The sequence below is a fragment of the Alexandromys fortis genome, unplaced genomic scaffold (genome assembly GCF_014885135.2).
Source record: "Alexandromys fortis isolate MF-2015 unplaced genomic scaffold, M_Fortis_MF-2015_v1.1 scaffold_79, whole genome shotgun sequence".
NCBI lineage: Eukaryota > Metazoa > Chordata > Mammalia > Rodentia > Cricetidae > Alexandromys > Alexandromys fortis.
Genome location: NW_026067964.1, coordinates 3,691,108 through 3,717,233, shown reverse-complemented (window position 1 = coordinate 3,717,233; position 26,126 = coordinate 3,691,108). Strand labels below are relative to the sequence as shown.

The window sequence follows — 26,126 nt, the reverse complement described above, 5'->3', positions numbered from 1 at the left end:
GTGTCTGTGAGAGAGAGCAGGAGAGAAGGAGAATACCTGAAACTGGTGGTCTTCCTGCCTTAGCCTCCCGGGTGCTGACTCACACATTCGTGCCACCCTGCCCAGGATTTTGAGCCATTATATTGTTTTAATAGCAACCACCCTTTCCAGTTCGGACCCACAGTTAAAGAGCTAACAAGCTGTAGTATAAATATGAAACATTAATGAAGCATTACAAGTTAAGTCAAAGCACATTCCCTTACACTGAGTGGAGCATTTATGTAATTGACAGTGATAAAAGGAAATTATACATCACTCTTAATATACATGTAACTTTCTTCAATATCATCTAGTAGTAACAAATAAAAATTTTAAATGTTGAAGTTGTGTTTTGGTATGATCATCTCATTCTTGCAGTATCTCTACAAAAATAACTGAAAGTGTTTTTACAAAAAAAATTACTAGATGTAATAGGAAGAGAACAGAGAAAAAGAACTAGTCTGTCATATGAAATCGTTCTTGACCAATTATTTTAGGTTTCTGTATTCGTGAAACATGTTGTTAAAGTTTTTAAGCAGAACAAAAGCATATATGTAATGATGATAAATCTATGTCAGGATTAAAGTCATAATGCAGATAGTGGTGGTATTATGGAGGATGAATGGGGAGAAGGGAAAGCGGACGAGAGGTGGTCTGTTTGATGGAGTGAACTCGGTGGCAGTAAGGAATCTGCATGTAAGAAAGTAGCACAGGTGTGTGTATAGGCCTCCTGCAGCACCGTTGTGCTGGTGTCGGTGTGGTTGACTTCCAGGAGGACTTGATTCTTGCAGGAACCTCAGAGAACAAAGGGATACTTCCTGGGAATCTGTCGTTTCACAATAAGGGTCTTAAATCTCAAAAGCATTTTTAGAGAGTTGACATGCCAAGGTTAGAGGAATATTTTGGAATTTGGGAATATTGAGATTTTGTTTTGCCTTTTTGTCTCATTAGCTTTTAAGTGCTGTGGGTTTTCTTTGAAAGTTACACAGCCAAGTCATGTAAATTGTGCAGTGGCTCTTCCTCCAACTGGACCTTTGGTTTGTTTTGTAGTACATACCAAGAGTTGTGACCTCAGCACAGCAGAAAGCCGGGAAGACGATTACCGCGCGGATCACGGGTCGGTGTGATTTTGCTTCCAAAACTAGAGTCAGCAGCAGTTTGGCTATCATGGGAGTTTCTCCTCCCATGAGCTCAGTCGTTGTGGAGAAGCACCATCCAGTCACAGTGGTAAGTCCTGTGAGTTTGTCCCCTAATCAACCCCGACATTCATGGCTGGTCATTGTTGCCATCAATCATACTTAAAATGTTCTTCTTTTAAGGAAGATGTTTATTCCAAATGGCATCAAAATCATCAAATAGAAAAGGTAATCCATTATATCAACTGCTAAAACAGTAAACTGTAAAGATTCCATGTAAAAAGAAAAAAAGAAAGAAAAATAATTTACTGGTAAACCGACTCTTCATGCAGCAGGTGTTGATTATAAGAAAATGTCCTACGTTAGAGTGCTTACTCTTGCCCTTGTATTTTCCAGTCTCCTTCAGTAGAGTATCTAACTTATCTCTATATTAAAGGGTAGTGAATTGCAAAAAATACATAAGGTATAAGGGAAGATGCACAGACTTGAAGCAGCAGGCAAGTGAGAACTTCCCAGTTGTTCCTTCCACTTTCTGCACCTGGACAGAGACTCAAGTCAGATAGTCAAGCCTCCACTTTCTCTTCTGTGAAATGGGGTTGGTGAGAGTACTGAGCTTCTGGAACATTGTCAGAATTCAGGAGTAAATGAGATAATACCAAAAGTAATGACATATGCAGGGGTACTGTGGAAACTACAGAGCCATTAAGAACTAGAAAGTTACTAGAAAAGGAATGTGAGATTTTGTTTCTTTTTTCTAATCGTTGAGTGCTTGTTTGCATGTTTGTCTGTGCACCACATGTATGCCTGATCCAGAAGAGGGCATCAGAGCCCCTGAAACTGGAGTTACAAATGGTTGTGAGCTGCCATGTGGGAGCCAGGAATTGATCCTGGGTCCTCTGGAAGAGCAACAAGTGCTCCAGGCTGTCTCTCCAGCCCTTGGTGTTTTAGAGAATAGAGAAATTGAGGGAGTAGAATCTTTTTTCTTATTGAAAAAAGTTTTTATTGAATTAAAATAAATTCAATTATTGAATTAAAATAAAATCACATCATTTCTCCATTCTTCCCCAGACTGAACTTGTTTTATATCAGCTTCTTGTGATGGAGTAGTTTTATCTACTTTCATCAATTCCTTTTCTCCTGAAAAGGAATTACGTCATCCTTTCCTGTTTTCCTTCATTTCCCTGAGTTCAGGTTAAGCCTACATCAAATAACTTATTCAGACCTGCACTTGGAGAAACTAGAATCTTAGAAATTCTCTTTACCTGTTCTCTCCTGCTATTCAGCAGGCGTGCAGTACGGGCCGAGTCAGAGATGGAGAAACCCTTCCTTCCTTGCTTAGCTTCTGTCATGTGACAGTTGTGGGCCTCTGTGCTGTTTGAAGTGTTTTCCAGGAATCAAGATCTAAAACTGGCAGAAACCATCACTGCCAATAAAGCATGGATCTGTTTGAACTCCTTTGCCCATCAGCTGGTGTTCACTTGCTTCCGAGGCTGACTATGTGTTCTGCCATATTTTGTAGATCACTCTAATCTCTTCCTACAGTTCCTTTTACCCATCCTCAAGGAGAAACAGCTTTGATAAATCATGTCATGTTTAATGCTTGTCAACTAAAATTTCATGCCAGCTGTAAGACTCTCCCATTTGTAATAGTTATCCAGGTGTTTATAGTTGGAGAAACATCTGTATAAGATACCTTAAGAAGGGAGGTTACTTTTCTACTTCTCCATAGAGAAGTTCTCACTTTTAAGACAGAATTGGACATGAGGATCCTGTTTTATTATGCAGTCTTTGAAATAGATGGTAAATATATTGGCTAAATGCATTTTTTATAAATTTTACCTGTATGAATGTTTTGCCTACATATATGTCTGTGCAGCACATGTGTGCCTTGTGTCCACAGAGGCCATTCTTGCGATCCACTGTGTGAGTGCTGGCAACCAAACCCAGGTCTTCTTCCTCCTGAGCCGTCACCCCCGCCCCTAATGCATAAAATTGTACTTGAAATATTTTAAAGATAATTTTTCAAGTGGAAGCTCCTATAATAGAAATCTGTGGACATGACTAAGAACATAACTTGATACAGATCCCCTGCCGGCTACTAAGACATTGTCACAGGTACAATAAAGTCTTAACTGGTTTTCATATGTACGTAGGGCTACCACGTACGTATATACACAGTGCATATTTTTACGTATCACATACGTAGACTGTCGGCTCTGCCCTGGCTTTAATTCTTTAGCATTCATGTCTCTGTTCTCCTAAGCTTTGAACTGGCGTGCAGATTACCTTCTCCTCAGTGTCTGTGGTTGTTCTCCATGTCCAGCTCTTTCCTTGTTTAGGATAGTGTGGCCCAACCAGGTGTGGTGGATGTTTTATATTCCCAACATTCTGGAGCCTGGGCAGGTGGATCACAAGTCTGAGTCCAACGTGGGCTCCAAAGCCAGACCCCACTGAAGGAAAGCGATATTAATGGAGCCACTTATCTTCTGGGGAGCCTTCTCTTGTGTGACTGTAAAATGTTGGGTCTGCTCCCAAGTGAAATCTGAAGTCTATTTCACCATGGCTTGAAGCAAGGCCTGGGCTCAATAGAATAAGGGGTGAATGATGTAGAGCTGACCCTCATCCAGACACCGAAGTCCTTTTCCGTCCTTGGCCTCTATAGACCTTTTCGTCTTAGACCTCTTAGAGCATTGATTCCCAGGGCTCTGGTATTAAATGTGGTTGTTCAAATATGGGTTCCTTTTAGAGAAGGGCTTCACTGTCTGAGTGGCAACTCCACCCAGTGCATTGCTGGTATCTGTGGGATGTCAGATGCCTGTTGGTTTGGGCTATAGGTGATGAAATGATGCTTCACATCGACTCTGTCAGATTAGTAAAGCAGCCTCTTATCTTTACAGCAAACCATTCCTCAGGCAGCTGCTGCCAAGTACCCACGGACCATCCATCCTGAAGGTGGCAGCGTCCCAACCTCTAGGTCTCTCGGAGCCAGGCCAGCCCACTCCCAATCTCTCTCCAACTTTCAGTCCATAAAAGTGGTTGACTAGAGTGGCTGTGTTCACACTCGGGTCTCTTCATTCCTCTGAGGACTTGACTGGGAGCAGAAGTTGTTGATTTTGACTTTTCTGTACTGTTTAGAACATCATGGACACATCATGTTCATCTTTTCAGAATTATAAGATACTTTCCCATCCTTTGTAACTATATGTAGCGATTATTTTAATGTTGTTATTTTTATTTAAACAATTAAGTATAACTTTTTAATAAAAAAAACCTGATTTTAAACATGTCCAGCCTGCTACTGCTTGCATTGTTGAAGGGTATAAATCTTTTTCTGTACATTATTTCTAAAAGGGAATATTTCCACTGTTACTGAACCATAGTTTACACAAAACTTGGACAGAGAACTTAGTCATTACTAAAACAAATAGAAGCTATCTGAATTTTTAAATAAAGACCAAGAGTCACGGTGATATTTCTAAACACAGCTTTTTCTGCCTTCAGTATATTGGTCTTCATCTCTAGGACTCTGCAGTCAAACCTTGAGGGAGACAGTCAACATCTGTGAAACTCCCTGCTGGGATGACCCTGCTTTCCTTCTTCTCCCTCACCCTAGTGGGGCCTGCAGCATTGAGCCTGCCTCCTCCTTTCTGCACATCCACACGTGTGCTGCACAAGAGTGAGAGCCCTGCAGATCTGCAAGCTTCCCAATGGCTGGCCAGAATGGTGCCCCACGCCTTGAATCCCACCACAGGGAAGGTAGAGGTAGGTGGATCCCTTATGAGTTCAAGGCCAGTCTGATCTACTAGTGAGTTCCAGGACAGCCAAGGCTGTGTAGAGAAACCCTGCCTCAAGGAAAAGAGAGAAGGAGAGGGAGGGAAGAGAAAAAAAGGAAGGAAGGAAGGAAGGAAGGAAGGAAGGAAGGAAGGAAGGAAGGAAGGAAGGAAGGAAGGAAGGAAGGAAATAGACCATCTGGACAGAACTGACATTAGAGAAAAAACTGCAGTTTTCTTCAATACTCTGTTTTCTGGGGCCAAACATTTAATTAAATGGATTTCAGGATCCTCATCTGTGATGTAAGTAGATGTACTTCCTTTCCTGTTGACACTGTACTTACGGAATATATGAGCAGGTCCTCCACTTTCTGATACGTGTGGTTTTGATCATCTGAAGCCTCTTCCAGTTTGAGCGTGATCTGCTTCTGTGCTCTCTCATTTTATTATAAAAAGTCACTTTTCTTGCTGCCTCACACTTCAGAGACTAAATGTGATCTAGGCAAACATCATTCCATATTATAACAAGTGCTTAAGACTTCTGAATTATAGACGTACCAGGCAATGGTCCAGCTACTACCGTAGCAAAAACTCACTCCTTGGGCTTCTAAGTTTTGTGAATAGCAAGCTGCAGCACCTCCTCTCACACCTTCCCTGTGGGCATGCTCCCCAGAACTGCCCTCTCCACCCAGCAGAGCCAGGAGGAACGGTAGGCTGCCTTAAGAGATCACTCATGTGACCAGAATAAAAGTCCCCACTGTGCAGCTTGAGACATGACTCAACCGCTGAGCACATGCTGCTCCTGCAGAGGAACCTAATTCAGTTCCCAGCACCCACTTGGCAGCTTCAAACCATTTGTAGCTCCTCTGGCCGTCATAGGCACCAGGAATGCATGTGTACATACGTACATACAGTCAAAACACATTTTTACGTCTTTAAAACACACTGTAACATGGCTCAATTCCTCCTCTCTCCCTCCCCTTTGTGAACTGCCCTGAGATGCATTCATCCATCCCATCTTGGAACAGAATGTGCTTAGGATCAGATAGCCAAACTTGACACCAAGTGGAGCCAATTTGGTAGCATCCTCACCTTGCTCCTCCTCAGCTTCATGTTCATTTTCTATTGAAATCTTGGTCTAGGCTGGACCTTTGAGAAGCATGGACTAGCTAGGTTTTCAGTGTGCAAGCCAGGTCATATGGACATACTAGTGCAAGTTGATGTAACTAGGACTATTATAGGCATTGTTAAGTGTAGAATTGCGTGTTATCCAAATGAACAAATCATTCATATTGGCCTAAGTTAAATAACACAGGCTTAATGGAAACACTCTCCAGTACGTGTGCATTTTGTACTTATTTTACATGCAGAGGTTAGGTTGGAGGGAGAATGCTCGCACTGGTGTGGCCAAACTCAAGAACAAACTGGGATGGGACTTTTTTATTTAATACTATTTTAAAATTCTGGGATCTTGTGAATATATTGCCTGTTTTAAACACTCCTAGCATTACATGGGCCATTTACAATCACTGTAAGAAAAATACCTGAAACTAAATTAATAGACTTATTGCCTGTGGTTGCCTTACCAGCTTTTCCAGACTGAGAGTCGGAGCTGAACTCTAGGTAGGTATACAGTGATGAAAACTGGTACCTTTGTAGCTTTCCCAGGTTACAGAAGGCAGTACTTGATTGTTGTGAGCAAAATCAGATGTACTGGAAAGTACCAAGAATTAAAATTACCCGTATTTAGATCACGACGGGTTTAAAAATTACTGGTGCGTGTCTTTTTTTTCTGCGTAATAAACTACACTTGTGTGGTGTAAAGCCAGTAGTGTGTGGATTTCCACACGCAGCTTCTCCACAAAGATAAGAGTTTATGCCTTACATCCCACTGGCTTGCGGTCAGGTATCACGGGTATTTTCCCTTCATCTCCTTCCCGATCTCTGGAGGAAATGTTCTGTCTATCAGAAAAAGAAGCCACAGCTCTTAAAACGTCAGTAATGTTAACCTGCCCACTGCTCGCAGCCAAGCATCCAGTTTCAAAGCCGAATCTCCTAGCCCTGCTTTTGTGTGTGCCGCCATGCTGCGCCCACCATCCGTGTGGATCTTAAGCTTGTACAGAGCTGTGCTCTTCTGCATGCACATCAAATGACAGAACTAGGAAAGCCACACAGTTTGCCTCCAGCGTGAGGCTGGAGCAGTGAGAAGGTGGTATATTCACCTCTATCCCTGGAGGAGCAGCATCCTTGGACCAGGAAATCAGTCTGCTGGGAGGTAGCTGTGGCCATCGGGAACCACAGTCAACCTGAATGCGGAGTGGGAAGCCATTGGAATTGTTTCTTCAGCTTAGGAGACTGCACATTTCTTGGAGCTTGGGCCAGTTTTACCTTCGAAATGACAAATCTTTCCTGGAAAAAAAAAAAAACAGGATAATTATCTTAGGGTTACTATTGCTGCGATAAAACATCATAACTAAGCAATTTGGGGAAGAAAACGTTTATGTGGTTTACATATCCTGAATCAGTCCATTGAGGGAAACCAAGGCAGGAACTCCAAATCCAGCGGGAACCTGGAGGCAAGAGCTACTGTAGAGGCCATGGAGGAGTGCTGCTTACTGGCTTGCTCCCCATGGCTTGCTCCACCAGCTTTCTTACACCCAGGATCACCAGCCTTGGGGTGGCACCACCCACAATGGGTTTGGCCCTCCCATATCACTGATTAAGAAAATGCCTTACAACTAGACCTTATGGAGACATTTTCCCCTTAGATGACTCCAGCTTGTATCAAATTGTCATAAAAATTAACCAGCACACACATTCGAGATCAACAGCTGATACTAAGTATAGTTTACTGTGTTCCGGGCACCATTCATTTCATCAGCACCAACCTTTAGAGATGGATGTTCATTTCTTCCCTAGTCTACAATGGGCACACTGGTGCGATGTGGTTATAGAACCTGCTAAAGATGGCAACGCTGGAGCCAAGGAAAGCCCTGACAACACAGCCCTAACCACTTCCTCACACCACCGTAGTCTTCCCTTAGAGACTGCATAGGCGCGCTTTGATTAGAAAGAACATGTTTAAAGTTGCAGGGCCTTGTGTTAGGAGGCTAGTGTCCTGCAATGTAGGTATCTGCAGTAATCATCATTCCTATTCCTGCTTGAAACAATGCTGGTCCAGGGGCCGGAATGAGGCAGGCTTGTGGTCAGCCCTAGGTGGAACTGCCTCCATGAAAACCATGGCGGAGGCCTCTCCCCCTTTTCCTTCAGCAGCTGTCATTACAGAATGTTCCCTGACAACATGGGGGAGGGTGATTTTCTATAATAGCCTTAACTGGCGAAGCAGCAGTCTGTGCTCCTCTGCTTTCTACCTGGAGAGCACACATTTTCACAACCACCCAGTTGGTGGAGTTTGCCAATAGGAGCAAGCAGCTTTGGGAGCAGGAGAATTCTTGCTCAGGTGTGGAGAAGAGTTCTGGGTCGTGGAAGGTGGTTGAGCATCCGTGCCCCATCCTACCTCTTCACGGGCACACCGATACCCCACACTTGGTTCAAACGCTGTGCTGAGGATTGCCTGATTGGCTTAACCAAGGCAGAAGCTACAGCATGCCCGTAAGCCCCTTCCACAGCTTCGTGTGCTGTTTGGCCACAACCACCCCCCATCAGACTGCTGCCAAATTCAGGGAGTAAGGTCTGCCCGCCATTGAAGGGAGAAGGGATTTATCTGTGTGGGTTTGTGGCAAAGTAACTCACCAGCTGACTCTGGGAATCCTGCGTGCACCAGCGCCCCGTCCAGCTGCTTGGCAGGGTCGGGCTGTGTCATGAGGGCCCCGTGCAGCCAGATGAGCAGAGCCCTGTAGCCGTGCTCACGGAAGCCCTTGTTTCCTGTGTCCAGGATAAGTGTCCAGAGTGAGGCACCACCCACTGATGCCTCATTCTAAATGACTGCTATTGGCCTCCCTTCCTCCTCCCAGATCTCGCAGGTCAAAAGCCCAGCGAAGGGAGGAAGCGCTTGCCATTCCTCCTTGATACTGTGCTATGGTGACCATGCTTTGAGAGACAGCCTGGCCTGCTCCTCCTGTTCTGGGACACGCCTGAATGTACCTTAGACCACTTGGCCATGCTGACACACAGGGAGGTGGGGAGCTATAAGGGACTGAAGGGCTTTGATGCCTCCCTGGAGATGACAGATAGTGCCCACAGATGTGAAGTATGAAGTCTTCTAACAGGTCAGGCTCAAAGTATGTGTTTTCCCTGGGCATCTTGTGCAAATGCAGATTTTTGGAGTCAATGATTTTTGATGACAGTATACAGTATGACAAGTTCCCCAGTGCCCTCTGAATCTGGGCAGCAAGCATGTGCCATACAATCGCTCCAACTCTGTACTCGTAATCTAACAAATAAATTTTGCCTGAAGATCAGAGTGCAGAGCTAAGCCACCAGTTAGCCTCACACCTAGTTAAGAGCTAAGCCACAAGTTAGGCGTAAACACACTAAGCCATTAGTTAGTCATAGTGGTGGCCACACCTTTAATCCCAGCACCCAGGGAGACAGAGGCCCTTGGAACTCAGGGAGTTCAAGGCCACCCTGGGCTGAATCAGTCTGAAAGAGAAACAGAGCTCACCCAGCACTCCCGACAGCATGCCTTTAGTCCCAGCACTAGAGAGGAATCTAAGACAGGAGCTCAGTGAAGTCTCGGTGCAGCCTGAGGTTTCGTGGAGAGCATTGTCGCCAGCAGTCACCCTGAGGACAGGGTCACCCCTTTGTCGGAGCGTTGGTAGAGGTAAGAACTCTAGTGACTTGCTTTGTTTTTCTGATCTTCAGCTTGAACCTCAATGTCTGTCTCTGGGTTTTTATTATTCGTGCTGCACAATTCAGAGGCCTGTATCTCAGGCCAGGATTATTCATCCTGTAAATACCTGAGAGCTAATTCCTGAGGGGCTAGGAGAGGTGTTGGAATAAGAAGACAATCTGTTGTCACTTTGGACAGTTCATAGTTACAAACACACAACAGGCACCATGGGGCAGATGACACAAAAAGAGCCTTGGCAGAAAGAATGTGCTCCTCAAAAAACTAATTCTTCTTCAATACCAACATGTATTATTGTTGTATTGTCAAAGAATTGAAGAACTACATTTATTATTGGTTGTTCTTCAATATCAACAACATATACCAACATTATTCACTCAAAATCCCGCAAACTTCCCGATACCAGTTGCTTCAAGAATTAAAATATGATTGGATTGTGAGTGTTGATACCATGCTGGTGAGATTGTGCGTGTGTGTGTGTGTGTGTGTGTGTGTGTGTGTGTGTGTGTGTGTACAGATGCTGATCTCCACACCCTTCCCCCAACATGGTAGGGGGCTTCCTCCTGGGCAGAAGCTTCAGCAGTGACCTTTTCTATGGCAGGACAAGCTGCAGATTTTGGTGGGAAGCCAGACTGGCATTCCACAGGCATACCAGGGATTGTATGTAGCTTCACCTCTTTGGTTCCCACTCAAGTGTGAAGCTTTCATTTCTCTTTTAGGCCAGAATAGTCAACCTTTGCCCAGGGCAGCTGACTACAATTCTTGGGAGTTTAGCTTTCTGCCAAATTGCCAACCACTGGTGCAGACTTAGCCAAGCTAACTTCCGTTATTACCGTGATCCCTGGACTCGGCCTTTTGTGTACACGGGAGCACTGCCGCCCCTAACTCTGAATGCCTTCCTGTCCATGTCCCCTGGTCCCCACTCACCTGACCACTGCTCCTCAATGGCTCTAATCTGGTCCTCTGAAAAGTTCCACAAGTGGGCCAGCCACTGCCAGTCCTGCTTCAGCTGTCTGTAGGCCAGGTTCCAGAGGAGCATGCGGATGTGCCTGGTCTCAACACTGTGGTCCTGCTTGAACGTCAGTGTAGAGCATCCTGCCAAGCCCTGGATGCTCTCAGGGTGCGCCTAAATGGAAACGCGCTGTTACATCATGCTCGCTTGCTACCGTATGTAATGAGTATCTGGGCAAGCAGTAGCTGAGACTCTCTAATCTGTCCTAGATCATCTTTTGTCATCCAAATTGGACAGAAATGTCTGGAATAAAAAGCATGAGTACTGGGTCTGAAACGGCAAATGTGTTGTGTCTGTGTTGCTGACTGGCGTTTGCCCACTTCCAACGAGAACAGAGGGGACATGTTGGCAAGTGAAACATTACAACCCATTGCTCTAATGGCCTCACTCCCAACACTGGGCCCTCTTTAGTCTTTGGTGTATTTGATTTTCTCATTGAAACCTCGGTGGAATTCAGATTGGATACATCCTTAATAAAACTTCATGGCTCTTCTTTCTGTTCCTTCTAAGTATGAGAAGAGACTGGAAGCTTAACTCAGGGTAGGGTAGGGCAGTATAGGATAGGGTAGGGCAGTGTAGGGCAGGGTAGGGCAGTGTAGGGCAAGGCAGGGCAGGGTAGGGTAGGATAGGACAGTATAGGATAGGGTAGGGCAGTGTAGAGCAGGGTAGGGCAGTGTAGGGTAGGGTAGGGTAGGGCAGAATAGTGTAGGGTAGGGGAGGGGAGGTAGGGGAGGGCAGTGTAGTAAAGTCAGGTAAGATAGGGTAGGGCAGGGCAGGGCAGTGTAGGGCAGGGCAGGACAGGGTAGGGTAGGGCAGTGTAGGGCAGGGTACTAAAGTCAGGTAAGATAGGGTAGGGCAGGGATAGGGTAAGGTAGGGTAGGGTAGGGTAGGATAGTAAAGTCAGATAAGGTAGGGTAGGGTAGTGTAGGGCAGGGTAGAGCAGGCTAGGGTAGGGTAGTAAAGGCAGGTAAGGTAAATTGGGGTAGGGCAGGGTAGACTAGTGCAAGACAGAGAGGGAGTAGGGAGGCAGGGTGGTGACCAGAACGAAGTGGCTATCATTTCGCCATGATAAGCCCAACGGCACTGCACCTGGACTGTTCTCTTGGGCTTTTGTCCTTTCTAAGCCGATTCTGTCCCCTTGGTGGGAGGTGCCACGGTCTTTCCCAATCAACCTCTCTAAAGCATCAGAGGAATGAGGTTCGGAGGGAAAAGCAGCCGCGCACCACACATGCACCGTTAGGACGGCAGAAGATTACAGCCGTAAGGGAATGGAAGACAGGACTCACCGAAAGGTTTAGTGAAGACGTCCTATCTCACCTCCTTTTTCATGTGGAATGACTTCTATTTTAGTCTTCCAGTAAATAAAAGATACTCTAAAAACAGGATGGGAGCTAATGCCAGGCGAGGAATGGGCAAAGAGTATGGGACCCTGCCTCTCTAGAGTTTTGAGAACTTAGTAGGCCTGCACTCAGCCCTCACCACCTCCGGAAACCTCTGCACACCCCCCGGGGATCTCAGCCAAGGAGCAGGGAAAGGCCTTCTGCTGGTGTTGGGCCTTGATGCAGAAACCGGGATGGGAATGGGAGGTGTGAGCATCCACAACTGTTCCCAAGACTTGAAAACGCAGTCCTCTCCAGAGCTCCCTGGCTTTGCTATCACAATACCTGCTTCCAGAAATCCTAGGAGTTGAGATGGGAGCACCAGCAAAATTCACTTTTCCTCCCCATTCCTTCTCATAAAACGATGCACCCAGTGAGATCAAAACATCAAACAGCGTGAGGAGAGAAGAGCGCAGACCAGTTCTGCATTCATCTTCACTCTATGCATTTTTATTTCTTAGAGAATCATGCATTTGCATTCTACCATGGGGCAGGGTGGACATTCAGGCATCTGTAGGCAAGAGCAGGGGACTGGGAAAGCCCCAGTGACCCAGCTGGTGGTGCGCCAGAAGTGATGGAGAGTAAAAAGCATAAGACAGGGCTGTCAAGATGGCCCGGCCACTAAAAGTGATTGTTACAAAGTGTGACAACTTGAGTTTGATTTAGAAAGCTGCTTGCCCTGGTGCTCATCTGTAACCCCAGGACTCCAGTGAGGCGAGAAGAGGAAAGGAATCACTTGAACTCCTGGTAGCAGCCTGAGGTATCCAAGCTTGACAGAAACAACAGCAGAGGCCACAACTTTGCCTCTGACACTGAATATAAGGATGGATGATGGTTAAATACGCACGTGGATACAACAGATAGGTAATTTAAATGGCATGTACATGTGGTTAAATATGTATATGTATAATAGACACAATATCTAACTAATTTAAATGGGATGTGGGTACACATAACATATGTAAATAGATATAAAAGAAGTTCAAATTATCTCTTCAAACTTTGTACTGGTGATTATTTTGTACTAAATCTGGATATAAACTTGTTTGATTAATGAAAAAATACCTTAAAAATAAAATAATAAAATTTGATAAGCTTTAAAAAGAGAAAAAGAAATTAATGCTACTTAGTTAAAAGTAAGTTTTCCCAGTACCACAAACGTCAAGAAAAGAAAGGTCCATTTGGTGTAAGAATTATTGATCGTCATCTAGCCAAAAGAATATGAGGCTGCTAACAGGCATTAAAAAATAAATGGATTGGTAGTAGCGCACGCCTTTAATCCCAGCACTCAGGAGGCAGAGGGACATAGCTCTCTGTGAGTTCGAGGCTAGCCTGGTCTACATGAGTGAGTTCCAGGACAGGCTCTAAAACTATATAGAGAAACCCTGTCTCAAAAAAAACGAAAAAAGAAAAAAAAAGACATTAAACAGCATGATTTTTCAAAGTGAGTATAGAAAACCACTTAAAGAACAAGAGAAAGCCAACCTGAGTCTTTAGTAGCATACAGATGATTAAGAAAATGAAGAGAAGGATAAAGAAGCAAGAAGACAAAAGAGGAACAATAAAAATAAGTCAGAGGAGGAAGACTAAACAGAATTCTACTTGAATACAAGAAACTGTTGTTTTGTAGGTGAAACAGATTTTATCGTTCTACATGCAAGAGCAGTTGCAAGGAAGCTGTGTAGCCATTGGAAGACTCCATTCTCAGTCATGAGCTACACAGCTTGTGTGTGGCCTATGTAAGAGTGCTCAGTGGTATTGACACAATGATCACATTGCCTAATGACGCGTCTCAAGTTTCCTTGTCATTGACTGACATTTGACTGTATATTTAGACTACTAAGCTGGTTTATGAGTGATGGAGGAAGGTCATTGGTTAAAAAAATAAAGAAACTGCTTGGCTGGCCCTCACAGGTTAAAACATAGGTGGGAGGAGTAAACAGAACAGAATGCTGGGAGGAAGAGGAAGTGAGCTCAGAGACGCCATGCTCCCATCTCCTGGGCAGCTGCACATGATGAAGCTCCGACCCAGGATGGATGTAGGCTAGAATCTTCCCGGTAAGCACACCTAGTGGTGCTACACAGATGATTAGAAATGGGCTAAATTAATATGTGAGAATTAGCCTAGAAGAAGCTAGATAGAAATCTGCCAAGCAGTGTTTAAAAGAATACAGTTTGTGTGTTGTTATTTCGGGGCATAAGCTAGCCGGGTGGCCAGGGTGCTGGGGACACAGCCCCGCCGCTCCTATTACTACATATGAGGGGGAAAGAGGCAGTAAACATTCTTGCTTTATGGATTTAAAAAGGACTATCCCAGGATTGGCCAATAACAGCAATCCGGGTTTGGAACCTCTCTACAGTAGACACCCGAGCTGTGTAGACATGTATGCCGGCATGACACATGGGCCCAGGAGAAGCCATGTCCCCAGGAGGGAAACTGGGAAACAGCATAGGTCAAGAAGTTGGGGCTGGTGTTTTGGGTCTGAGCATCTTGCCTGAAGGCACAGACCTGAATCTTGGAGGGAAGGACAGTCTACTAAGATGTGTGACTGACAGGCAATCAGAGGAAAGAAAGATATAAAAAATAAAAACTCACTTAGAGATAAAATTTGTGTGTTCAAAGTTTGTGTTGTCCAGGAATATTTGAGTGCCAGAAAGCCAGCATAGGACTTCAGCAAAACCGGCAGAGCCAGGAGAGCTCCAAATACTTCCCATGTATGCCACTCACTGGAGCTTGTGACAGGTCATAGCCAGAGACCATGAGACAGAGGTCACAGTGGAGTCAGCCATCAGAGGCTGCATGCTAGGCCAGCAATACCGCCATGGATGAGGCTGCCTGGCCCACATGCTCAGGTCTGACTGCTGATGCCCACAGAGAAAGAGGGAAAGAGGACAGACACACTGTCCATGCCATAAATAGGGACAGTCATCGTTGTACTGAGCAAGGATTGCCAAAAGGGCCCCCGATTTGGCTGGAACTGGCTTTTCTTACCTCTCTCCAGGCATGGTACCTCTCGGCTTTAATGAGCATGTCCACCACGAGGCTGTGGTGGCTCCTGGCAGCCAATCTTCCCTTGCTAGATTGAAAAGAGGGGGCGGGGAGTTGATAGCGCCTGTTAGCCGGGAGCTCCAGCTTCTCGACATAGGACTGCACCCAGATGCCATGCCGGCTCTGCCACCTAGTCCTTAGTCGCTGCAGGGTCTCTGCAATTACACCCAGGTGTCCCCGTGAGCACTGACAGACCCCTTCGGGTGTGCCACCTGGAACATTTCCTAGCCTCGTGGCGGTCAGGGTGGAGGCCTGCATTCTGGCTGACGGTATGTAAATGCAAAGGCACATTCCTTTCCTGGGAAAGATTTTCAAAGGGAGGAAAGGTGACTTCTTCCTTTTGTTCCTCCCTTTCCCAAGGGGAATGCTGACAGCGGGAATCTGGCAGCCACTTTCCATCAGGAAATGGAAGTCTCATTTGGAAGAGGACGGTGTGATGAGACAGAAAAGGGCTGGGTCCAAGAACAGTGTCAATCCCGACAACACAGTTCATTGTGGAACATTCAGCTCGCGGGCTGCCAGCAAGGAGCGCTGCATACTGCCTCTAACCGACGTTGAAGCATTCCGATTTTAGCCAAACTGGATGAGTAAGAGAAAGGACTGATCTGGACATAACTTGGGATGTATGCTGCCGGAAGCCTGAGTCTCATCTTACACGAATTACAAGAGGTGAACCTTGCTTGTGATGGCTGTCTCAGCAGCCAGAGAACCCATCTTCACAAGCTGCGCCTCCTTGATTTTATGCAGTAGGCAGTTTCTATTCCTGCATCTACACAGGCTTTCTTGACAAAGGAGGCTGGTTTGCGTTTGCTACAGCAAATGCATGGATAGGGGCTGGAGAGATGGCTCAGCGATTACGAGCGCTGGCTGCTCTTCCAGAGAACCCGGGTTCAACTCCCAGCAACCACATGGCAGCTCACCACTGTCTATAACTCCAATTCCAGGGGACCCAACACCCATGGCAAAACACCAATGCACATTTTACAAAGTTTTTTTTAAAGTGCATATGTGTGCCCATGTGCATGTATGAGCGTTTATGCAGAAGCCAGAAGACAACCTTAGTATTAGCTTTAGAAACACATAGCACCTCCTTTGAGACAGGGTTTCTTATTGGCCTGGGGTTTACCCATTAAGACTAGACTGGCTGGCCAGCAAGCCCCAGGGATGCCCCTTGTCTGTCCCTCACCACACTGGGCTTATAAATGCGTGGCACCATGCCCAGCATTGTCACGTTTGTGTGGATACCAGTGAGGAGACTCAGGTCATCAAGCTTTCAAGACAGCCACTCTGCTTACCAAGACATCTCTCTGGGCCCCTTATTTGCATTTCAGATAAGGCACAGTCACTCGGGGACTCTAAAGATAAATTAATAGTCAAAAAAAACTCCAGAAAAAAAATTGCAATGTTAGAAACTTGTGTTTCTAACCCTGAAGATCCAGAAACTTCTCTCAATAACTCTTACATGTCTGGATAACAGCAACGAGTACAGTCAGTTGCCCACCAACCTGAGTGACAAGGTTTTCAGGGCTGGCGCAAAGACCTGGGTGAGTTGGGAAGTCGGGGCTGAACACAATCAGCCTGTGAGCAGAACTGGTAATGAAATTAGGAAGAATTGCATTTCACAGGCATTTAGCAAGGCTCTAATTGCATACTGTCTGCGTTCTGCCTTGAAAAGCCATTTGAAGCATTGCAATTAGCCTGTTTTGGGAAGACAGTATTCTAAAAGTCGGAACGTTCAAGCTGGAGAAATTGCTCTTAAGGAACAGCAACACTGGAGTGGAGGTGCCATCTGCCCTTGACAGCGAGGCAGCCGGAGGCCAAGAGCTTTGCGACCCCCAAGTTAGACTTTCATCAAGCCTCTCTTTTGGCTCCTTTATGACACCCTCCCCCACCGTCATCCCCACCCCTCTCTCTAGCATCTCACTATGCAAGCCTCGTTAGCCTGAAACTCTAGAATTTGCTAGGTAGACCAGGCTGGCCACCAACTCCCAGAGAGACCAGTCTGCCTCTTACTCCAGAGTGCGGAGATCAAAGGCCTGTGTCACCATGCCTAGCTACCCATCCAGTCCTTAACGCAGTTGGAGAAACACTTTCTTTTGGGAGCAGCTAGAAAGGGCAGTGCTGATCCATTAGTTAAAGGTGTACCCGTGCCTGCCTTAGGCCAGACCCTCAGAATAAAGGAGCAAAGGAGAAGAGAGAGTGGGGAAGATCGCCTCCCAAGGGCTAGCAACCCTAGGCTCTTGGGAGTGTTGACCTTGACAACTGAACTAAGTCAGCCCAGGAGCTCAAGGGGCCCCACAAGAATTCCTTCAGAGCCTCCACCCACCAAACTGCCCAGGAGGAAAGGCGTGTGAACGGGATCAGTACCTTGACTGAATGCTAATGAAGCCACGCAGCTAAGTCTGGGGACCGAACAGCATTCCGCCTAAGCCAAAGCCCTAGGTGCCCATGTTTCCTATGCTGTTCAATGTTTACCACATTCTCCACTGCTTGTGTTACTTTTATGATTGAAAAAAAAAATCCTGACAGAGAAAAAGTAAAATAACACCATGACCTCAGATCATACATGTGCCAATCTCCAGAACCAGAAAAGAAAATGGCCGGCTTTGGGCTGGGGATATAGTTCAGTGGTGGAGCAATTGCCTAACAAGGGCAGGGTCCTGGGTTCTATCCCCAGGACTGGAAGGGCTGTACTGTGTTTGATAAAGGCACTTTGGTGCTCCGTGCTGTAAAAAGGAACTAGTGTTCACGCGTTACTAGTTTAGCAAGCACATACTATTAACTGTTTATTTGTTCTGAACCAACTCTCCCAGCCCAGATGCCCCTGGAGGAGAACCAGGAGAGACCAACTTGATTCAGGCTTTTTAGAAGTGCCTGAGCCCACACATCCACAGAATGAGGGGAAGACACAAAGAATACGAGAGAAGCACTGACATCACGTGCTTAGTGCCATGGTTGACACCGTGCACACACACATACACACACACACACAGAGACAGAGAGAGGTGAAAAGCATAAACAATGAGGTTAGACATGTGAGTTATTCGCTGAGACTCAAGCACACCTTTAAGGAGAGCTTGCCAACACCTCTCCATGTGCTGACCCTTAGAGACGACCCCTGCTCGAGAGAGCTCAGTGCAGAAGGGTATGCACAAGGGAACGGCACTGCTGTCTTCAGAAGACAGAAGAATGGCCAGGTGTGTGGTAAATACAGTGAACCTAACACCTGAGACAGGGGAATCTCCAGTTCAAGCCAGTCTAGGCTGCACAGCTTGGGAGATGGCTCAGTGGTTGTAAAAGCAAGAGGACCGAAGATCGCCAGAACCCCAGTAAACGCCGTGCAGGCATGGCAACTCATGTGTAATGCTGGCCTCAGAAAGCAGAGATGGAGGATCCCCAGAGCTAAGTGACTAGTAAGACTAGCAGTATCGGGGATCTAGGTCTCTGGGTTTGATTGACAGGCCTAGCCTTAAAGACTAAGGAAGAAGTGTATAGGAAGATTCCTCACATCATCTCAGGCCAATACACAAACACTCACACACCCAGACCCAGAAGCCTAAAGACAGATATTTTTGTCATTTATATAATAATTCTTTTTTTTTGTTTTGTTTTGTTTTTTTGTTTTTTGTTTTTGTTTTTCAAGACAGGGTTTCTCTGTTGCTTTGGAGCCTGTTCTTGGAACTAGCTCTTGTAGACCNATACAGTATGGAGGAGAGGTAACAAACCATATGGAAGAACATAGATTAATATAAACATGTTGATTTAAGTTAGAAGAGCTAGTTTTTAACAAACCTAAGCTAAGGCCAAGATTTCACGATTAATAAGAAGTCTCCGTGTCAGAGCTGGAGAGATGGTTCAGTGATTAAGAGCACTAACTGCTCTTCCAAAGGTCCTGAGTTCAATTCCCAGAAACCACATTGTGGCTCACAACCATCTGTAATGAGGTTGGGTGCTCTCTTCTGGCCTGCAGGTTACATGCAGGCAGAACACTGTATACACAATAAATAAATAAATCTTCAAGAAAAAAAGTCTCCATGTCATTATTTGGGAGCTGGAAGTTTAAAAAACCCTCTGGATATAGTTCTGTGTGCTTTGTCCATGTGTTGGGGCGCTTCCCTAAAGGGGTCATTAAAGTTCAGGGTTCAGGCAGTTCCCAGAGAAGTAGTCAGGAGAGTCCTGTCTGGTGTTTTCTGGGGAGTTACAGAAGTAAGTGGTCTGGGGTCTGAGGCATGAAGAGAGCAAAGGATAAATGTCAGAGTTGGTGAGACAGCTGCCTCTCGTTCTGACACCCACCGTGTTCCTTCTATCACCTGTGGAATATTCCTTTACATTGTGTGAATATATGTTGCTGTGATTGGTTTCATAAAGAAGCTGACTGGCCATTAGCTGGGCTGATCAAGTCAGGAGAACCAAACTAAGGACACTGGGAAGAAGAAGGGCAGGGCCAGAGGAGACACCAGCCAGACACTGAAGGGAAACAGGAGGTGCGAGATGAAAGAGGGGTAACACCACATGGAAAAATGTAGATGAATAGAAATGGGTTAATTTAAAATGCAAGAGTTAGCTAGTAAAAAGCCTGAGCTATTGGTTGAGCATCCAAGATTAATATTAAGCTTCTTTGTGGTTATTGGGGAGCAGGCTGACAGGACAGAAAAATCCTGCCTATAACATTGTATGAAATTCTCAAAGAATTAATAAAATATTACAAAAATAGCATTTAAAATGGTTATCATCAAAAACAATTGAGATGTAGGGCTGGGAAGGTGGCTGAATTAGTGAAGTGCTTGCCGTGCAAGCACCAATGTAAAAAGGCTTGCCCCTGTAACCCCAGGACTGGGGAGATGGAGACAGTAGATTCCTGGGGCTTGCTGGTCAACCAGTCTAACTAAATTGCAAACTCCAGTTTCAATGAGAGATCCTGTCTTAAAAAATAGGGTAGAGAGCAGTCCTAACATTGACCACTGTTCTCCATGTGCTACACACACACACACACACACACACACACACACACACACACCAAGAACTAATAAATAAATAATCACTAGCCTCCATGTGCTACCCACATACAAACAAACAAATAGATAAATAACCACTGGCCTCCATGTGCTACACACACACACACACACACACACACACACAGGAAGGCTGATGTTCCTGTTTCCATGGCAGCCAATAGGGAGGTCACGGCTCCATCTCCGGAAAGAGTGAACACGGAGCAGGTACCTTGTCCGTGATTTTCAGGTCACAGCCGGCCTTCAGCAGGGTGTCCACCAGCTCCACATTTCCAAGATCAGCGGCAACGTGCAGAGGGGTCTGCTGCCTCTGCCACAAGAGATGTGAAACTGTCATGGAGGCACTTGCAGGAGAGCACGCCATGCACACGCCGTGCAGGCTTGGGGGGGGGGGGGCCGCGGCGGGGGATGAGTAAAAGCGTGTATCCTCATGTGGACCTAGGGCACAGTTGTCGCAGCAGTATTTAAATTATTGAAAGTCAAGACGAAGTTCCCATTAGGTCACAGGCAGTCCAGACTTCCACATATGAGCTCAAGCTGGACTACAGAAGGATTTCTGGAGGTTAGATAAGCCAGCAGCCATCAGGAACTGGTGAAACAGGTTCCCCTCTGTCAAAAGGGGTCATTTCCCTTATCTCTGGCAGAAGGGACAAAGGGCTACCTCTGGGGCCTATCAGCTTATCAAAACCCCTGCTGGCCTCCAGGCTCCCTCAGTATCACAAGTACCCGTTACACCTTTCCTGGCCCTTCCCCCCATCCCCCCACCCCCGTTTGTGCACCTTATAACCCACACGGTTTGCCCACCCTACTCGTTCTCTCTCTGTTGCTCTCCTACCTATCTCCCTCGCTATCCCCTTGTTCTCTAGCTATTCTCTGTTCTCTATCTCTTGCGATTCTCTCCGGCTATCTGCACTATGCCCGACTATGCTCCCTCAAGCTCTCTAGCGGACAGCCCTGGCCATGTCCAGTCTGCTTCCTTCACTCTATGCTCTGGACTCTCCCAGATGCCTCCGGCTGTTCCCTCTCACTCTTATTCACAATAAAAACCTTCCCCAGTAATGGTGTTGTCACGTCCGCGGTTTCTTTACTGCCCTCCCATCTGGTGCAGTTACATGTTTGGTAATGAGACATTATCCAAACTATATATATAAACATATAGGAATAATTGGCAACTTTTCAATCAACCTCAGTGTGTGGTCATGGAGCTGTAGTCAGAGCTGCGTGGGTGGCTAAGGCAGGAGGGAGTTTGAGGCCCCCTTTTTTTTTTTCAGTACAAGGTACATAGAGTTGCCAAACTCATACGGACAGGAAGGATGGTGGTTTCCAGGGGCTGGGAAATGAGAAAGGGGAAGTTCTGTGACGTAACAGAGCCGCACACTTAAAAATACTTCAAATGGTAATTAATGGCATGCACTTTACTGTAATAAAATGGCTTCAGAGATTCATATAAAGGGAAAACTATGACATAATAATAAAAGCTTTAGGGGGGACCTGGAGAGATGGCTCAGTTATTAAGAGCACTGGCTGTTTATCCAGAGGACCTGGGTTCAATTCCCAGCACCCACATGGCAGCTCACGGCTGTCTGTAACTCCAGTTCCAGGAGGTTCAACACCCTCTCACAGACAGACATGCAGACAAAACACCAATGCACAGAAAATGAAAACAAATCCTTTTAAAAAGCTTTAGGAAAAAAAGACATGATATCTGGCTAAGCTTAATCTATAAATGCACAGAAAATGAGAAAAAAAATCATTGATAGGGGCTGGAGAGATGGCTCAGAGGTTAAGGATGCTGGCTGTTCTTCCAGAGGTCCTGAGTTCAATTCCCAGCAACCACATGGTGGCTCACAACCATCTACAATGAGATCTGGTGCCCTCTTCTGGCCTGCAGCCTTACATGGAGGCAGCACACTGTATTGTATACACAATAAATAAAATCTTTAAAAAAAAAATCATTGATAATGTTAAAAATGGTGACATCTAGATGGAGACTAAAGGTTATTTTACTGCCCTTTGATGCTCTTCCCCACTTCTACATCAGTGTGTATGAAGGAGTGAAAGATTTCTAACTTCCTAATGGAGTGACCGCTTTCTACCGAGAAGATAAACGTGTAACCCATGTAAACAAAAGACCACCACCCCGACCTCCTATAGAAAAGAATGATGTGAGGACGTTTAGGCAGACAGGAACCTGGATGTGTCTAGACCCCCTCCTCCACCAGGCTGAGAAAGCCACTTCCCCAGGCAAGTACTGCACAGGAGCCTGAAGCACAAGTTCTCTTCCTACCAAAAAAGGCAAAGCCAGGTTGCTGAACCAGTAACCACTACCAGCAGATGGCAGTGTGCCTCTCTGGGGGCGCTCATCACCCAACAGGCCAACTGAAAAACCTATCGAGGGTAGACAGGACACAGGTCCGAGTGTGCTATTTCAACAGAAACCTGCTTTGATAATACCGCTCTAGGTCTGGGGGCACAGGAAACACCAAAACAAGCATTAGCTTTCTTTACTGGGGCCAAAGAACAATTACCTTTTTAGACCATATTTATACAGTCTGATTCTATATACTTTATGTGAATTTTTTTTATTTTGTACGTATATTACTGATGTAACAAAAAGTTTGAACTGATAAAGTCTAGTTGTGTATCGGATCGGCAGGCATGACAAACACTCCTTCCCTAGAGGAGGATCAAGCCAGTTCTGTAGAAGCCAAAATCACCCATGAAGGCAAGATGGCATAGTCTATTTAGCAAAAGGTTTTCACTTTAGGAAAGATTTAATAACCAGGGAGTTCTGGCCCCAGCTTGTAGGCTAATGCAATACAAAAGAGGGAGGCATTCCAAAGGGAGGGAGCGAGGGACGGAGGGAGGGAGCGACGGAGGGAGCGACGGAGGGAGGGAGGGAGGGAGGGAGGGAGGAAGGGAGGGAGGGAAGGCAGCGAAGTGTCCCTCCTGCTCAGGTGAAAAATTAACTAAGAGACCGGAGCTGGCTGAGCCCTGAAGGGATCAAGTTCTGCAGATTCAGTAGGTGAGGAAATGCGGACAAGTGTGCCTCACGTGACGGCTTCCCCCTAACCTAGAGGGTGCAGGTGGAGATTGTCTGGAAAAGGAGGCTGCGCGTGGCTCCGCCCCCCCCCCCAGCCAGGCTCCCTCCTCCTGCCTACAACCCCCAGGAAGGGAGCAGCTCGCAGAGGCAACAGGAGCTCATTGTTTGCTGCTCCACTGGGTTCCCACTCCAGCAGGCCACGGGCGACTTTTATGGGTTATTTGATTCTGCCCCAGTTCACTGAATACCTGGTGATCTTTTTATTTGTTTGTTTTAATTCTAAGAGTCTTTTTTGCCTTCTGGCATAGAAGATGCTTAGCGTGGAAACAAAGCTTCCTTCTTACTGGGGACCAGCTTTAGGCCAAGGACAACATTTCACACTGTAGGAGTGGCTTTTGATTTAAAGAGCTTCTGGCATTTTGCCTTGGCACTGTTTATCCAAAGCCCTGGCTACTCCTCTTAAAAAATGAACGCCTTGATTACACACCAGAATCCGGGTTTTTGCCTCTGCAGAAAGCGGAAGTGTGGGGACAGAGTGCTGGTTACAGAAGAAGCGTGATGAAAAAAAGGATGTAGACGGTCCCTCTGTTATTCCTTGGAAACTACAGCTCCCAGACTTCCCTTCACCTGGGCGCGCTGGCGCGCCCAGGTGAAGACCATCACTCCCAGATAACCTTGCGCCCGCAGTTAAAAGCGAGCGCTCCACGAGGTTTCTCTCTCTTGCCCCTTTTTCCTCGTGTGTCTGCACGTCCCGCCCTTATCGTGTTTCCCTCTCCCCATTAAACGCACCCACGTGGGAGCTGCGTGTCCGTCTCTTCCTTTGCGTCCGTCTATCCTGTGTTTGTCCACACACCCACGCCGCCCCGCCGCCGTTTTTAAGGAATAATACCCTCCTAGAAGTTTTGTAGGCACCTTGAATCTAAGCAGAACTCCCTGTTGAAACCTGGCAATTCCGGGCTGAAATGCAAGAGAACAGAGTGTCCGGCTCCCGCCTGTTCCGCTTACCTGATCCAAGCAAGACGTTAACGTCGTGCTGAGCTTAAGTTAATAAGCTGTTTACAACTGTAGGGTGGTTGTTGATAACTGCTAAGTGAAGAGGGGACTCCTGAGGCTGCAGAAAAGAAAAAAAAAAAAAGCAAATCCCAAACCATCCAGCTTTGGTATTCAAATCCTGAAGCAATCCATTTTAGCCATCACAGACGACCTCTGAGAATTAAAATTGTCCATCGCTGTGCGGGACCCACAGGAAGCCTTCAGCAATCCGTACCATCCCCAGGCTGCCGGTCATTCTGGAAATATATAACAAGCAAGCACCTACTATAGACCCGGCTCTTCAGGAGTTAGAGATTTATCTTTTTAATGAAGTCATTGTGAGGTTTCAAACCTGGGACAAACAGCTGGATGCCTATTTAACATATCAAAGAAGACACTGGCGCTGGGTGTCCCAGCAGCCCTCAGTACCTACATTAACAGGGCCCTCCTGGTTGGTATACTCCACCCCTACCCTGAACTCTCCAATTCAAGGGACTGGGCTGCTCTTTCCTATATAATACAGCCATTTTGGTTACCTGATCACCTGTCCCTTTTGTATCTTTGGGCCTTCTGACTGCCGCACCAGGTTCTCCTCTCTTCCCTCTCCCTTCCTCTACTCCTCCCCTCACATGGCCCAGCTCAGTCTGGTCATCTCTACTCTGGACTCTCCCAGATGTCTCTGCTCTTCCACTTAACTATAATAAACTTACTCCTTTATCACACCTGAACGGTCCTTTGCTTGCTTTCTTTCTTCTTTCTTTCTTTCTTTCTTTCTTTCTTTCTTTCTTTCTTTCTTTCTTTCTTTCTTTTTTTCTCTCTTTCATTCTTTCTTTCTTCCTTCCTTCCTTCCTTCCTTCCTTCCTTCCTTCCTTCCTTCCTTCCCTCCCTCCCTCCCTTCCTTCCTTTCTTTTAATTCAGTCACACACAGCTATTTAGTTTCAAAGTTTAAGTGGCTTAGAGGAAATGTCAAATGCGCTGAAGTGGCAAGAGGAGCAGGGAGGGCTGACCCTCTGGGAGTTAGGAGAGGCTTCCTTGAAGAACTGGACAAGGAAGTCTTAGGAAGGCTCCGCTGAGGACTTCTCCAAGTCTTCAAGAGCCAAAGGACAAAAGGAGTGGCTGCCAAGGCGGAAATGTACACGCAGTCAGCATTTCCTGACCAGATGCAAGCCACAGTCAGTTCCCTTGATCCCTGGCTGGTGTCTGCCTCCTCCTCCAAAGAGGCTACCCGCGGTTTGCTGTGAGCAGTCTCAGCGGCCTGCTCCTTCATCTCCTCCTTTCACGACCCTGTCTCCTTTACATCACCCCACCTGGATCTCCCCACCCCTCTCACTCCTTCCTTTCCTCCCCTCTCCTACTCAGCCCACAGGACACAAAGTCCATCACCACAGGCTGAATCAAAAGTCCCTGCTACCTCCCCTCCACCCAGCCACACTGGCCTGCGGAGCTCTCTGGGAGGAGAAAAGGACTGAGGAAGAAGTATTGAACAAAGGTTCAAAAGCAGTTAAGGCATGAAATGAGTAAGTTGAGGGACGTGCAGAGTGGAGGGAGAGGAGGAGGGGAGCTCTGGCCAGCAAGAGAGCACTGGCCTGAGGGCCAGTGGGTTGCAGTGAGACTGCAGCCTAAAGGTGGTGGCAGAGGTGCTGGCAATAGAATAGAGAAGGGGACACAGAGGAGAGGGAGGCGGGTGGTTAGGGTAGTCTGCAGTGTCACAATCAGGCACACTCAACACATCCTCTCCTGTTAAAACTATAATTATGCTGGCCTGCCCTGTCACCTGGGTATCCTGTCCCTTTAAGAGAAAGCTCCGCCCACTCCCAATCCCACCACCACCTAGGCAGGTTAGTTTAGGTTAGTTTGCCTTTCTT

At 46.4% G+C, this 26,126-nt stretch overlaps 2 protein-coding genes and 1 long non-coding RNA gene across 7 annotated transcripts in view; 2 read left to right on the top strand and 1 right to left on the bottom strand.

Moving 5' to 3' along the window:
• Nucleotides 1–4,440, top strand: part of Poc5 (POC5 centriolar protein) — a 31,040-nt gene extending 26,600 nt beyond the window's left edge. For 4 of the 5 annotated variants that reach the window (XM_050153841.1, XM_050153840.1, XM_050153842.1 and 1 more), the window contains 2 exons: nt 1,069–1,245; nt 4,052–4,440. In XM_050153841.1, coding sequence (XP_050009798.1) covers nt 1,069–1,245; nt 4,052–4,198 — 324 coding nt within the window. In that variant the 3' untranslated portion in view covers nt 4,199–4,440. The other variant, XM_050153843.1, reaches the window with a different exon arrangement.
• Nucleotides 4,441–4,572: 132 nt separating this feature from the next.
• Nucleotides 4,573–26,126, bottom strand: part of Ankdd1b (ankyrin repeat and death domain containing 1B) — a 62,632-nt gene continuing 41,078 nt past the window's right edge. The window contains 7 exon segments of the mRNA XM_050153816.1: nt 4,573–7,333; nt 8,678–8,809; nt 10,662–10,860; nt 15,118–15,587; nt 16,637–16,764; nt 20,360–20,501; nt 24,244–24,340. Of these exon segments, the coding sequence (XP_050009773.1) occupies nt 7,272–7,333; nt 8,678–8,809; nt 10,662–10,860; nt 15,118–15,587; nt 16,637–16,764; nt 20,360–20,501; nt 24,244–24,340 (1,230 nt within the window). The 3' untranslated portion in view covers nt 4,573–7,271.
• LOC126508542 (uncharacterized) lies at nt 23,121–24,028 on the top strand. Its single transcript, XR_007593868.1, has 2 exons — nt 23,121–23,211; nt 23,743–24,028. It is a non-coding gene; the product is annotated as an uncharacterized lncRNA (long non-coding RNA).